The sequence below is a fragment of the Mustela lutreola genome, chromosome X (genome assembly GCF_030435805.1).
Source record: "Mustela lutreola isolate mMusLut2 chromosome X, mMusLut2.pri, whole genome shotgun sequence".
Taxonomy (NCBI): domain Eukaryota; kingdom Metazoa; phylum Chordata; class Mammalia; order Carnivora; family Mustelidae; genus Mustela; species Mustela lutreola.
In genome coordinates, this window is record NC_081308.1 from 70,632,688 (window position 1) to 70,647,557 (window position 14,870).

The 14,870-nt window shown below is 34.5% G+C and overlaps 1 protein-coding gene across 4 annotated transcripts in view; it reads right to left on the minus strand.

Moving 5' to 3' along the window:
• Positions 1–310: 310 nt before the first annotated feature.
• The window catches only part of BRWD3 (bromodomain and WD repeat domain containing 3), a 216,972-nt gene continuing 202,412 nt past the window's right edge, over positions 311–14,870 (minus strand). For all 4 annotated transcript variants that reach the window (XM_059156493.1, XM_059156492.1, XM_059156494.1 and 1 more), the window contains one exon: positions 311–7,038. In XM_059156493.1, the coding sequence (XP_059012476.1) occupies positions 6,284–7,038 (755 nt within the window). In that variant the 3' untranslated portion in view covers positions 311–6,283. The remainder of the gene's footprint in view (positions 7,039–14,870) is intronic.

The window sequence follows — 14,870 nt, forward strand, 5'->3', positions numbered from 1 at the left end:
TAGATAAAATTATTAGGTATTTATAATCTCTAGATGAAAGATAATATGTTCTTAAAGTAATTGCCACAGCTGGCAAATGAAAACATTCTAAAGTTGCAGAGAAAGGAAAGAAAAAGAAAAAAAAAATCCTCAAAACTTTGGGAAAACATTGGTACCATAAAAAGTTTATTTTATTTAATGATATATTTGGTTTTCGGCAGTATGTAGCATAAAGTATCTTTTAAATAGTAATATAAAAGACCCAAGATTGCAAATGTAAGTGTATGGGCTTAAATATCCTAAGAAAACCAACTCACAGGCTCAATATATATCGACTTCAATTATTTTGTTTATTTTTGGCAAGTAGCTTTAAATCGTCAAGGACATATAACAGAGAAAGAGGGTAGAGAGTACTTTGTTCTTGACCTTGTCAACTAGGAAAAAATGGTTCTTCTTATGAATATTGCTATAATAGCTTGTTATAAAAATTCTTTATTTTAAGAAACCTAGCAGGTAAAGTCAGAAAACATCAAAGCCCACTAATAATTTTTAACATATACTTTTGTATCTTTAATAGTGCCACTTTTAACCAATCAAGCAACTAAACACAACAATCAATGTATCTTTGCCTCACTCTGCAAATGTGAAAATTCCTTTCATAGCCACAGAACACATTTAAGAAGTCAAGAATGATATTTTTTTCTAAATACCTTACTTCATGATTCTGAATATGTAAAACAGACAATATATGTATAAAACATGCAGCCCAGTCTTTGGCTAGCTTACTTACCTTGAACCAAGTGAAGTTCTTGCCACTGGGAAGAAAACTGTCAATGCATAAATTGAAAAAATGTTCCTGTTAGGGCTTTCAATTTCTGGATCAAAAATTACCTTTCAGTTTACTTCTCTCCTTCCTTACTGTACATTTATAATGTAATTAAGCCTCTGTGGGCAACACTACTATAAATAAAGATGCTATGGATTCACTGTTCAGTTGTTAAAACTTATAACCCATAAAGACATTAGAAATTTATTAATTTCAAAACAAAATGTTGACTAAAGCTTTGCATGCTGTTATTTAATGCACCAAGCAGCCCACGTTTAAAATGTCAAAACATTACTTAAAAGTGACCCAAAGAATATCTGCAACGACTAAGGCAAAAAAAAAAAAAAATAAAATAAAAAAAGCCTTAACTTTCTATGATAAGCACCCTACTTTTTCAAATAACAAATAGTAATATTATATTGCAAAGAAACAAAAAGGAAAGAATCAAGAGTTAAATGTTAAAATCTCTGAAGCTGAATAATGGAAACTCCTTCTTTCTTTCTTATTGTTAATTTATCTTCAGTACCTGAGTTAAAGCATAAAGCAGGAAGAGTGCAAGTGATTCCAAACACCTTGGAATTTTATTGTAAACATCCCATAAAGAATGGCAACAAATTAATCCAGTTTTTGTCTTTGAAGATAATTGCTTATAATGACTGGTAACTGCCAAACAAAACATCTTTTATAAACCAAGCCAGTCAGTTTACCTTTCTTTACTGAATTTTAGTTTAATGGACATTTTGTCCATATATAATGTCACATCAACTATTCACTCAATGACTTTCCATCTTAAAATTTTATGGATACTAAGAACAAACATAAGGTACAGTTTTGTTAATACTTTTTAAGGGATTACAAAAGACAAAGATGGTAAGTTACAGGACAAAGAAATAAATTACTGATTGCCATCACCACAGTATTGTTTAAAGAATTAACATTTCTAGTACTGCCTAATGTGTATCTGGTGACATATGTAAAAACACATTTCCCAACTGGGTTTCTAAATATTTTTGTATGTTATTTTAAAAGTCAATTACCAATGGTGATTACATGTATCAATAGTTTTATTTTTTAGAAAATACTTATCATGCTTTTATATGTCAAAGTCTCATATTATAAATTTAATATAGGTATAAGAATAACAAATGGGCATACATATAAATAAACACACCTTAACTCTAAACTGCAGGGCCTTTCTACTGTACTTCTCCCATCAGTGAATCATAAATTGCCAGTCTTGTTGAAGTGTGTTAAATTAGGTGCAGTCTTTATTGCAGTAAGAGAAGTGAGGATAAAAATAAGCAGGAATGATTGAAAAGAAAATAATCAAGGCTATATAAGAAATAAATTCTAGAAACTTGAGGGTAATTCATATTTCACAAAATATAGCACCATGAAAAAAATTAACTTTATATTAGAATTTAAACAAAACTTGGTAAACTTTGTAATTAAAACGCAGTATAGAAACTTTACTAAGAGATAAAAATTTTAAAAAAGCATGAAAATATTTTCACACTAATTTTTAAAATAAGCTTTAAAAGTTATCATACTCTATTTTCAATAAAACTTTCATAAAGCCTCATGGTACCATAAAAATATTGGGGATAGGGTTAACATTTAAAACAGTGAATTTCAAATGTCAAAAGTTCTATTCCGTCCCCCAGAACTGAACTATATTCATTTTGGAACTCAGTATGTTAGTAATTGTTTAAAAGTTTGGATATCGAAGTAAACTGAAAATTATACAGGATGTAAGCTTCCTTCTTGTAGATGTGAAAATTCCAACTTTAAAGATAAGTACCAGTTGGTAAATGTGCATAAAATAATTCCTAAGATATATAAGCAAGTAATAAAGGTGTTTATCACTACCACAAACATACAAATTTTGAAAAATGCTCAAAAAGCTTTTTCAAAAACTAAGAAGTGACATTCACATTTTTCTTTTCAATCACTCTGTTATTGTCTGATGACAACTTACAGGATTCCAACAAAACAATAAAATAGCAGATCACTCAAATTTCCTTCAAAGTATTACAAGGCCAAATTAGATATCTGAGCACACAGTTGTGCATTATGAGATTTATGAATTTTACTCAATTTCTTAGCTTCTGAGTGAAACAAAGTGCTATAAGAAGAATTCTAGCACAAGCCTGATCTCTGGGAAGGGAAACATTAAAAGAAACAAGTGTAAGAATAAAAAAAAAAGATAGAGGGACACATGTATCTAATAAAAACCTAGTTTATCTAGAAGGCATAAAGAAATGGATGATGAAGCAGTATATATTCAGGCTAAGTGCTTTAAACAGAGGCAAAGACTGGTAGACTGTGAATACAGCTGTCTTCCATATAAAATATTGTTTTTATAATGTCCAAGACAAAGTGTGTCAAGTTGGGGAAAAGATCTACACGCACACGCGCACACACACACACACACACACACACATTTAGTCATTAAGCTGACAGGCTAGTGAATGTTTTGGAAAGCATCCTATTGCTGGAAGAGTTACACACAGCAATACAGAAGACACAATTCTGTTTTCATAAACAGAAACACATGCTAAGACCTTAAAGTTGGGAATTAAAAGATTAGCATTCATGAGAAATATTATAGTTCAGTGACTATTAATATCCAGCATAGGATTAGGTTTATACATATGTATGTTCTCATGGACCTAAATATAAGTTAATTTCTTAGCAATTCATTTAAGATTAAGACTTTTCTTCAAAATTTTCACCTCATTTCCTACTTGCTTTGCTATGCCTGAACCTGAAATTGTTTAAAGGTACTCTAAAAAATTAAAGTGTACAATATTCAATGTGATACAAATTACAACACATTCACAGGAGGCGGCATTACAAACAAGCAAAGTATAAATTGGGGGAAGTGTTCAGATATAAAAGTAAAAATACTATCTTCCAAACTTTTATTTTCACACGTATTAAAATAATTTGCATGCAAACAGAAAATAATCTGTTTGTTTTGTAATAAATGGTAAATATGATCATCTAACATACCCTGGTGACTTTTAAATCCTAATAACTGAAATCAACATTATAGCAAAATGCTGTTCACTAGTATTTTCACAGTATTTCACTACATATAAAATGTGCTTAAAAATGTCTTCATCCTTATTCTAATGATCTAAACCTAGAAAATCTTGACATATGGGAAATAAATGTGGCATTTTTATTTTTCAAAATAAATTATAAATAAAGCTTGAGATAGCTAAAATCACACAAACAGCGATTCTTCTACATTTGAAGGGGTCAGCTCTTCGTAGAAGAATGTCAACTTAAAAATTTCACACTAAAATGATACACGTAATACACATTTGAGAATATCCATGAATTTAAGTAGCTATGTTACTTTGATTAGTGTAAGTCAAAGTGTTATTGATTCTAGGAAAACACAGGCACAAATTTAGTCCAAATGCCCATGAGACGAATAATTAAAATAGTGTATTTTAGCAAAAATCAAATGCAGAGGTTCAAATGTGAATGTTTTTGAATTTATAGTATGGTTAAAAGTGTCAGCTGACTTTAACCAGCAGTAGTTTTGGTTTAGTGAAAAACAACAACAGTAACAACAACAACACTACAACAACAAAAAAATCAGCTTGATCTACCTTCAGTAACAGAAGTTAGTGCCATTAACAATTCACAACAATACTTTCTTAAAGCCTGAACATCATTTCTACTGCAAGTGAAAATTGCTTAAAGTTGTTAGTACAGGAACAACCCCCCACCTGACCCAAACAAAAGAGCAAAGTTATGTGTGTACTCCTTCCTTTGCACTTAAGGATTTTCAGATGCATAAAACGACTGGAAACGTGAAACAAACACATTAGGTTAAGGAATATCCTGGGATTACTAGGCATACATTAAGAAGTTTCTTTTATCTCCAAAGTCTGATCTAAGTGCAACAAATCTGCTGTTATAATAACAGAGATTAATATTATCCCACTCACCAAAACAAATTAGTGAATTTGAAATTTCTCAAATTTGAGGACTAAAATTCATCTTGGAACTCAAGCTCATTTACAGAATCATGTGCACTCTACTGCTGTAAACAAGATTGTAAGGGTTTTAAAGATTTTTTTAATATATAAAATAATGACTTGAATATCAGTGTGCATTGTAATGAGGTTCTTTTTTAAAAGATTATAATAGAAGAACCCTTTGGAATGGTATGAGCAAAACTTATTAAAATTGTCTCAAAATATTTGCTAGCCAAAACATTCCAATTCAAACTAGCTGCTTTGTTACATTTTAAAATTCAAATGAAAACCAATCACTCATAGCTGTTAAGTAGCAAGTGGTAGCAGAGATACATAAGCAGTAGACCAAGTCTACTTACACAAGTATGTACTAAGAAAAGCCTAAGGTACAGCATACTACACTTAGGAAAGTTTGTTAATTACAACTATTAATTTGAGAGCCAATACAATTATTAACAACCTCTCAGCTTATAACATATGAGTATTCATTCCTCCCAAGATTGTTCTATTTTTTTTTAGTCGGTAATGAAAAACAGCATCTATTTTCCTTAACATTTCCAGTAGTTGTAGTTAATAGAGGTAGCTGAGCTACTATTCAAAGAAGTTATTCTTTGTGGATGAGGATTTTTTTCAAATGTTTAAGTTGTTCTTTAAACTACACAAGTTCTGTTAATGCAATAAAATATAATAGGAAAAAGAAAATGGATGCAAGTAACTTTTGCATTTGGCACCTTGTCTAGATTGATACCTCAAATACTCTTTTTTAATAAAGTTAATGCAAACATCAGGACACATCACAAAGATTTGCTACATATTTACAAGGCACCAACCCTTTCTCACCTTTAACATGAATTAAGCAAATCAATGAAAAGCATATCAAGTTCCCCCCACCCCCAAAAAACTGTAGTATAAATATATACTTCAGTTCAGTACAATTCATGAAAGTTTGGCCTGGGAAGAGTAAAATAATCCAGATCGTTCTTACAATATAGAAACTGTAAACATTTAATAGCTGCCTATAGGATTGGTGTACTGTGCAAAAGTTATTATTACTGGGTACAAGAATCAAAATGGCAAAAACAAACTATATAAAACTCTGTAAGAAGGTGCTATACTTCTGTGATACAAAAGCAAAAGAGGGATATTCAATTGAGATAAAAATGTCATGCTACTCCTAAGAAGCTGAATGCTCCTTTAATGTAGTAAATCTGTAGTGTGTTTGTGATGTGTTTTGTGTGTGTGTGTGTGTCTATATGTGGGCAGAATTTTTTAAAATTTAAGGCCTAATGAGTAAGGCTTGTTTGAACAAATGAAGTGTGGAGATCAAAAGTCTTGAAACAAATGTATACTGGCGTAATGGAAAAGCACCAATGTGAAAGGAAGCAGAAGTCCCCACACAACTTGCTTTGTAGATTTCCTAGTAAATTCCCTGCAGTAGAAGGCCATTGAATTTTTTAAATTACTCTAAATTTATTAACTGTTAATAATTCCATCCCATGAGATGGCTAACCCTGGCTTTTTCTGTCATTTTACGCACTCTGCCTGATCTGGATGTACCAAGATTCAGAGGATCTTCAGTGGACACAAAATTGTCATTATCAGAATCATCATTATATAAAACAGTCCTCCTGCCTTGGTTTCTTGTTTTAATTCGAGGCAGTCTACTGAAACGTCCTGAAAACATTGTATCAAATTCATCATCTGCAATACGTGCACGTTTGGCTCTGGTGGATCCTCTAGAAGCACCTCTTCCTCCTCTCCCTCTCCCTCTCCCTCTAGTGGCACCTGCACCTCTTCCTCGACCTCCTCGTCCCCTGCCTCCTCTTCCCCGGCCTCCTCTACTCCATCTACCCCATCTTCCCCATCTGCCCCTTCCTCCTGTGCCTCTTGTCTTCCAGTTTCTTTTTCCATTGGCATATTGCTTTCTTAGTTTTCTTTTAGGCCTGGTTTGTATGAATTTGCTATAGTCATGGTCTCCATCTATGTAATCTTGATCTGTTCTGGAAGTTGATTCAGAATCAGAATCAGAACCACAGGTACTTTCAGAACTTAAACTGGATCCTAACTCTCCACTCTCTGAGGAGGACAAATGTGATTTCTCCTTTGTTTCTTTTTTCTCTTTCTCTTCTCTTCCCATGTTTTCATCTTCTTCTGATGCACTAAGTAGTTTTCTTTTGATTCCTGTCCGAGGCTCTCTGCCATCACCATTTGTAAGGGGTCCATCAAGGGAGTGATCTAAATGAAGATGAATAATTTTTTGAAGTTAAGCTTTGACATTGAAGATAGTTATTTAAATTCAAAAGTAAAATAAAAATTCTATCAAATGGGGCGCCTGGGTGGTTCAGTGGGTTAAAGCCTCTGCCTTCAGCTCAGGTCATGATCCCAGGGTGCTGGGATCGAGCCCCGCATGGAGCTCTCTGCTCAGCAGGGACCTGCTTCCCTCTCTCTCTGCCTGCCTCTCTGCCTACTTGTGATCTTTGTCTGCCAAATTAATAAATAAAATTAAAAAAAAAATACTTAGCACCCAAAGATAGATGGGGTAAAGTAATGGAGAATATTGGAATACAGATTTAAATCTGTTAAAAATGGAAGATACAATTGTTCTGAGTTTTGTCTGATTGTGTTTTGGGGGGTTCAGGGAGGAGAGTATGGGGGGATAATAGGAGGAAGCTGGGCAGAAATTTCAAGGGCTTGAACTCTATATGAAGAATTATGTAAGAACATGTATCAGAATAATTTCATTTGTTCAATGAATATTTACTGTTACCTACTATATTGCTGGAAGTTTTAAATGTGGCAATAATGAGACAAAGTCCTTGCTCTTTGAATTTATATTTTAGTGGGGAAAACATGATAGACAATGAAATAAATTAAAAAATATGATTTCAAGTAATGACATGATATAAAGAAAAAAGAAAAGAATATTAAAAAATCTCATGTGTATACATGGTGGATATTTTAGATAAGAAAGACTTTCATGTAGAGGTAGTATCTGAGAAAAGAACTGAATGAAATAAGATCTGGGAAAAGAATATTCCACTGGAGGAAACAGAAACCCACTGTAACTGGAATGGAAATAAAAACAGAGTGGAAGGAGATAACTGCCAGGGATGAAGGGTTTTAGAACAAGAAAATGACAGGATATGATTTGTATTTTTAAAAAAGCACTATGGTTCTTGTACATAGAACAAATTATGGAAGGGATTAGAAGCAGAGACCAGTTTGGGAGACCATTGCAACTGTCCAGATAAGACATGATGAGGGATGTACCAAGAGAGGTGATGAGGAGTGATTATATTTGGAGTGATTCCTTCTAGAGGAGCCATCAGAACCAACCTTTTATTTTTAAAGTATGAACTAATAGGAATTGCTGATGGATTGGATATCAAGTGGTAAGCACAGAATGAAGGTCAACTCCAGGGTTTTATGGCCTGAGAAAATGGTTGAATGGTAAAGATATTTTGCTTAGTTGGAGAATACTGAAAGAGGAATAGGTTTAAGCAGTCTGGTAGAAAAAAAAAATCAAGATTCCAGTTTTAAATACTAGAGTTCCAAGTAAAGACAATTAATAAAAAAAAAAAAAGGAAAAAAAAAGCAGGTATACATACCTGTCTAGTGATCAGGGCAGACTCATTTAGAGGTAGAGATATAATTTTGGAAAATTTCAGTATGAGATAACATTTAGGGTCAAGAGAACTGAGGGTACTTATTAAGAGAACAAAGAAAGAAAGAGAATGTGACCCATGACAGACTTGGGATATTCCAGCATCTAAAGATGAAGAACAACTGGCAAAGATAATTGAGAAGAACAGCTAGTGAGGTAGGACAAAAAAATAGGAGTGGACTGAAAAGCTTGGTAGGAGCAAAGATTAGGATTGTATGTGAAGCAACAAGTAACAAGTAACAAGTAACAAGATTAGTTTAACAGTCTAGAGATGTTATAGACTGGATTGTGTTCTTCTCTCAAAAAAATATACATATTGGTTTTGAAGAAGATGGCAGTGGAGTAGGAGAACCCTAGGCTCATCTTGTATCACAAACACAACAAAACCAATCAAATCATCCTAAATACAGCAGAAATTAATATGGAGACTGACAGAACAAACTCCACAACTGAAGGGAGAGAAGAGGCCTTATTAAATTTGGTAGGAAGTATGCAGATGTGACTTAGGAGAGAAAAGGATAATGGGCACTGCAGAGGAGAGGGAGGGAGCTGCAGTCACAGAGAAGGGTGAGAAAGAGAGCAGAACACACAGGGGAATGCACAAGGAGAATATTTACCCAAAGCCACTGGCTTGGAACATGAGAGGGGCCGATTTTCATGAGTTCTTAAAACCAGTGAGGCTTAAAGCTCACAATTTTAAAGGTTAGTAGGCTTGGCTGGGACAAAGCCCTGAGGGCACTGCTGTGCTCTTGGAGGGAGAAGGCAGGCAAACAACCTGGGAACAGAACATGGAAAAAGCGATCTGAAGGATACCTGGGACATACAGGAGGGAGATTATTCAATCTCCTTGGAGGGCTTTCCTGAGAGGCAGCTTTCATATAGAGATGCCGCTCCAGAAACAAAGGAGTGGGCCAGAGCCATTTCCCTCCAGTAACCCTCAGCATAAACACAGAGCTACCAGTGGCAAACAGTGTAGCCCTGACAACAGCTAATTAACTTGCTTATACCAAGTCTCAAACCCCTGCAGTGGGATTGCCCATCTTAGTCAAGTTTGCCGAAGTCCCAGCATGTGCGCCCATCCCCCAGAATATCAGCACAAGCCCCTACCACACCACGTCTCTAAAGCCTGTTGCAGTTTAAAAGGTCATCAAGATTATTTGGGATAGAGCCTGGAGGACATTATACTTCTGGAGAGAAGGTAGGCAATCCCCCCCCCAAAAAAAAACCTGAAGGTGTACAGTTTGAAAACAGAAAACTAGAAAATGCTTGGGGCACACAGGTGGGAGATTATTTGCTCTTCTCACAGTGCTTCCCTGAGAGGTAGCATTCATGGAGACTGCTCTCAGGGAACGAGAGCTGACTGGTACCATTTTTCTCCCCTGCTCCTCAGCATAAACAGAGCCAGCTGCAGGAAGCACCACAGCACATATACCGGCTGCCTAACATGGTTGCACTAAGTCCCACACCCCAGCTTTCTGATGAGACTGCCCTTCTCAGTCACGCTTGCCCCAGTACCAGCATGGTGGGCTCCTCCCTCAGAAGATCAGCAGAAACCCCTGCCCAAACTATGTATCCCTACAAGAGTTTTACAGGGCTTCAGTTGGAGTAGAAATAGTATCAGGTCTCATTTGATAAGCAGACCAGAGCACAGTAGTTAAAGCTCACCACATTTTGGCCAAGGAACAAATACTGTACACTGCAAGCAAGGAGAGCCTCTGCAGGCAACTTAGGAGTGATCCTGTCCTTTAGCCTGAAGGACAGAGCAATCAAAACACAACAGCAGAGCATACAAAGAACATAGCAAAGAGAAATCTCAGAAGTGACAGGTACTAGAAACTAAATGACTGTTTCTTCATAAAGCCATTAATTTCAGGAGCAGGAAACATACTGGTTTTCCTAACACACAGAAGAAGGCAGAAACCTAGACAAAATGCCAAGATGGAGGACTTCATCCCAAATGAAACAACAAGAAAAGATCACAGCCAGGGATCTAATTAAAGCAGATGTAAGTAATATGCCTGGTCCAGAATTTAAAGTAGCAATCATATGGATACTCACTGGGCTTCAGAAAAGAATGGGAGACATCAAGAAGATACTTATCTCAGAGATAAAAGAGTTAAAAAAACAGTCAGAAATGAACAAGGCTATAAATGAGATTGGAACTTAATGCAATGACAACCAGGCTGGAAGAAGCTGAGGAATGATTTAGTGATATAGAAGACAAAATAATGGAAAATAATGAAGCTGAACAATATACAGAGAGAATTATCTAATATGAGAATAAACTTAGGGGACTTAGTGATTCTATCCAATGTATAATCATTCTTATTATATGAGTCTCAGAAGAGGAAGAGATAAAAGGAGGCAGAAAATTTATTTCAAGAAGTAATAGCAGAAAACTTCCCTAATCTGGGAAAGAAAACAGACATCCAGGCCAGGAGAAAAGAGAACTCCCATCAAAACAAATCAGGCCAATACCAACACATATTGTAATTAAACTGGCAAAATCTAGTGATAGAGAAAAAAATCTTAATAGCAGCAATACTAAAGAAATCCTTAACTTACAAGGGAAGACCCATAAGGCTGGATGGATATTTCTCAGTAGGAACCTGGCAAGCCAACAGGAAGTGACATGATATATTCAATTTGCTGAATGGGAAAAATCTGCAGCAATGAACACTATCCAGTAAGGCTGTTACTCAGAACAGAGGAGACATAGAGATTCCCAGATAACCAAAACTAAAAGAATATGTGACCATGAAACCAGCCCTGCAAGAAATATTAATGGGGAATCTTGGCATGGAAAGGACCAAAAGTGACAAAAACTAGAAAGGAACAGAGAAAATCTCCAGATACATTGACAAAACAAGTAATAAAATGGTACTAAATACATGTATATCAATGATTACTCTGAATGTAAAAGGTAGTACTAAACACTCCAAAAGACACAGGCTGTCAGGAGGCAAAAAAAAAAAAAAAAAAAAAAAAAAAAAAAACCCAAAAAACAAACAAACAAAAAAACCCCACAAAAACAAACATTAAAAAAAAAAAGAACAAAACCAAAAAACCAAACAGACAAGAGTCATCTATATGCTGTCTATAAGAGAATGATTTTAGACATAGAAACACCTGCAGATCTAAAGTGAGTGGATGGTGAAACATTAATGACACAAATCCATGTCAATAATTAGCTGGAGTAGCAATATTTATAACAGATAAACTAGATTTTAAAACAAAGACTGTAAGAAATGAAGAAGGCTATATATCATAATAAAGCAGACAATACAAGAAGATGACAATTGCAAATATTTATACACCTAATATGTGATCACCAAAGTATATATAACAATGAATAACAAACATAAGGAGATTAATAAGAACACAATAATAGGAGGGGGCATAAATACTCCATTTATATCAATGGACAGATAATATAAATAGAAAATCAACAAGGAAACAATGGCTTTGAGTGCCACACTGATTCAGATAGAGTTAACAAATATATTCAGAACACTCCATCCTAAAAGCAGAATATGCAATCTTTTCAAGTGTACATGGGACATTCGCCAGAATAGATCACATCCTACATCACAAATCAGGCCTCAACAAATAATGATAATACTGAAATCACACTATGCATCTTTTCTGAATACAGTGCTATGAAACTTGTCAAGCACACAAAAAAATTGGAATAACCACAAATACATGAAGTTTAAACAACATGCTACTAAACAATTAATGGTTCAACTAGGATATTAAACAAAATGTATAAAAACAAATGAACATGAAAACACAAAACTACAATACAAAACATTTGAGATATAGCAGAAGCAGTCCTAAGAGGGAAGTATATAGCAGTATATGCCTACCTCAAAGCAAGAAAAATCTCAAAGAAACAACTTAATCTTACATCTAAAGGAGTGAGAAAAACAACAAATGAAGCTTAAAGCCAGATAAAGAAAGAAAATAATAAAGTTTAGAGCAGAAATAAATCATATAGAACAAAGAAAACAGTGTAACTGATCAGTGAGCCAGGAGCTGGATCTCTGATAAAATCAAGAAAACTGAGAAACCTCTAGGCAGGCTTAATCAAAAAGAAAAGGAAGGACCCAAATACGTAAATTCACAAATGAGAGAGGAGAAATAACAACCAACGCCACAAAAATACAAAAATTGTTAAGAGAATATAATGAAAAACTATAATTCAAAATTTGGACAACCTGAAAGAAATGGATAAATTCCTAGAAACATATAAACTACCAAAACTGAAACAATAAGAAATAGAAAACCTCAACAGAACAATAACCTGCAAAGAAACTGAATCAGTAATCAAAAATCTCTACAAATAAAAGCCAGGACCAGATGGTTTCATAGATGAATTCCATAACACATTTACAGAAAAGTTAATACCTATCCTCAATCTATTCCAAAAATAAGAAAGGAAAGAAAACTCAAATTCATTTGATGATACCAGCATTACCAAGATTCCATAACCAGAGGAAGACTCTACTAAAAAAGAGAACTGTAGGCCAATATTGATGAATATGGATGCAAAAATTCTCAATAAAATAGTAGCAAACTATTTTATACAATAATACATTAAATACATACAACAATAGATTAAATACAGTAGATCAAAAGAATGATTCACCACAATAATGGGATTTATTCTTGGGTTGCAAGAGTGGTTTAATATTTGCAAAAAATTCAGCATTACACTTTATTAATCACAACATTAATAAAGGAAAGAATAAGAACCATATGATCATCACAATATATTCAGAAATAGTATTTAACAAAGTACAATATCATGATAAAAATGCTCAATGAAATAGGTTCAGAGGGAACATACATCAACATAATAAAGGTGATATATGAAAAACCCAGAGCTACTATCATTCTCATTGGGGGAAAAGCTGAGAGCTTTACCTCTAAGGTCAGGAACAAGACAGGGATGTCCACTCTCACTATGGTTATTTAACATAGTACTGGAAATCCTAGCCCTAGCAATCAGACAACAAAAAGTAATAAAAGGCATATGGATAAGCAAGGAAGAAGTAAAACTTTCACTATTTGCAGATGACACGGTATCATATATATTAAACCCAAAAGACTCCAGCAAAAAACTGCTAGAACTGATGAACAAATTTAGCAAAACTTCAGGACAAAAAATCAATGTACAGAAATCTGTTGCATTTCTCTAAACCAATAATGAAGCAGCAGAAAGAAAAATTAAGAAAATGATCCCTTATGTAACTGCACCAAAACTATGATACTTAGGTATAAACATAACCAAAGAGTTGAAAGACCTGTCATCTAAAAACTATACATCACTGATGAAAGAAATTAAAGATAACACAAGGAAATGGAAAGACACTCCATACTCAGGGAACAGAACAACAAATACTGTTAAAATATCTTTATTACCCAAAGCAATCTACATATTTAATGTAATCCCTATCAAAATATCAATAGCATTTTTCACAGAGCTAGAATTAATAACACTAAAATTTCTATGGACCTCAAAAGACCCCAGATAGGCAAAGCAATCTTGAAAAACAAAAGCAAAGTTGGAGGCATCAGAGTTCTGGAATTCAAGTTACATCACAAAGCTGTAATGATGAAAACAGTATGATACTGGCACAAAAACAGACACATAGATCAATGGAACAGAATAGAGAACCAGGAAATGAACCCACAATTATATGGCCAATTAATCTTCAACAAGGGGGGGAAAGAATATACAGAAAATCTCTTCAAAAATGGTGCTGGTAAAACTGGACAGAGACATGAAAAATAATGAACCTGACTCACTTTCTTACACCAAACACAAAAGTAAATTCAAAATGGATGAAAGACCTAAATGAAAGACAGGGAACCATTAACATCCTACAGGAGAACACAGGCAGTAGCCTCTTTGACATCGGCCACAGCAATTTCTTTCTAGATATATCTCCTGAGGCAAGGGAGATAAAAGCAAAAATAAACTACTGGGACTTCATCAAAATTAAAAGCTTCTGGGGGTGCCTGCGTGGCTCAGAGACTGACTAAGTAGAAAGGCACCTATAAAGTAACTGGACGGGGATGCCTGGGTGGCTCAGTCAGTTAAACACCTGCCTTCATCTCAGGTCATGATCCCAGGGTCATGATCCCAGGGTTCTGGGATTGAGCCCCACACTGGGCTTCCTCCTGCTTCTCCCTCTCTGTTGCTCCCCCTGCTTGTGCTCTCTCTCTCTCTCAAATGAATAAATAAATATCATTAACAAATAAAAATGAAAAACTTCTGCACAGCAAAGGAAACAATCAATAAAACTAAAAGGCAAACTACAGAATGGGATAATATATTTGCAAATGACATATCTGATAAAGGTTTAGTATCCAAAATACATAAAGAAGTTATAAA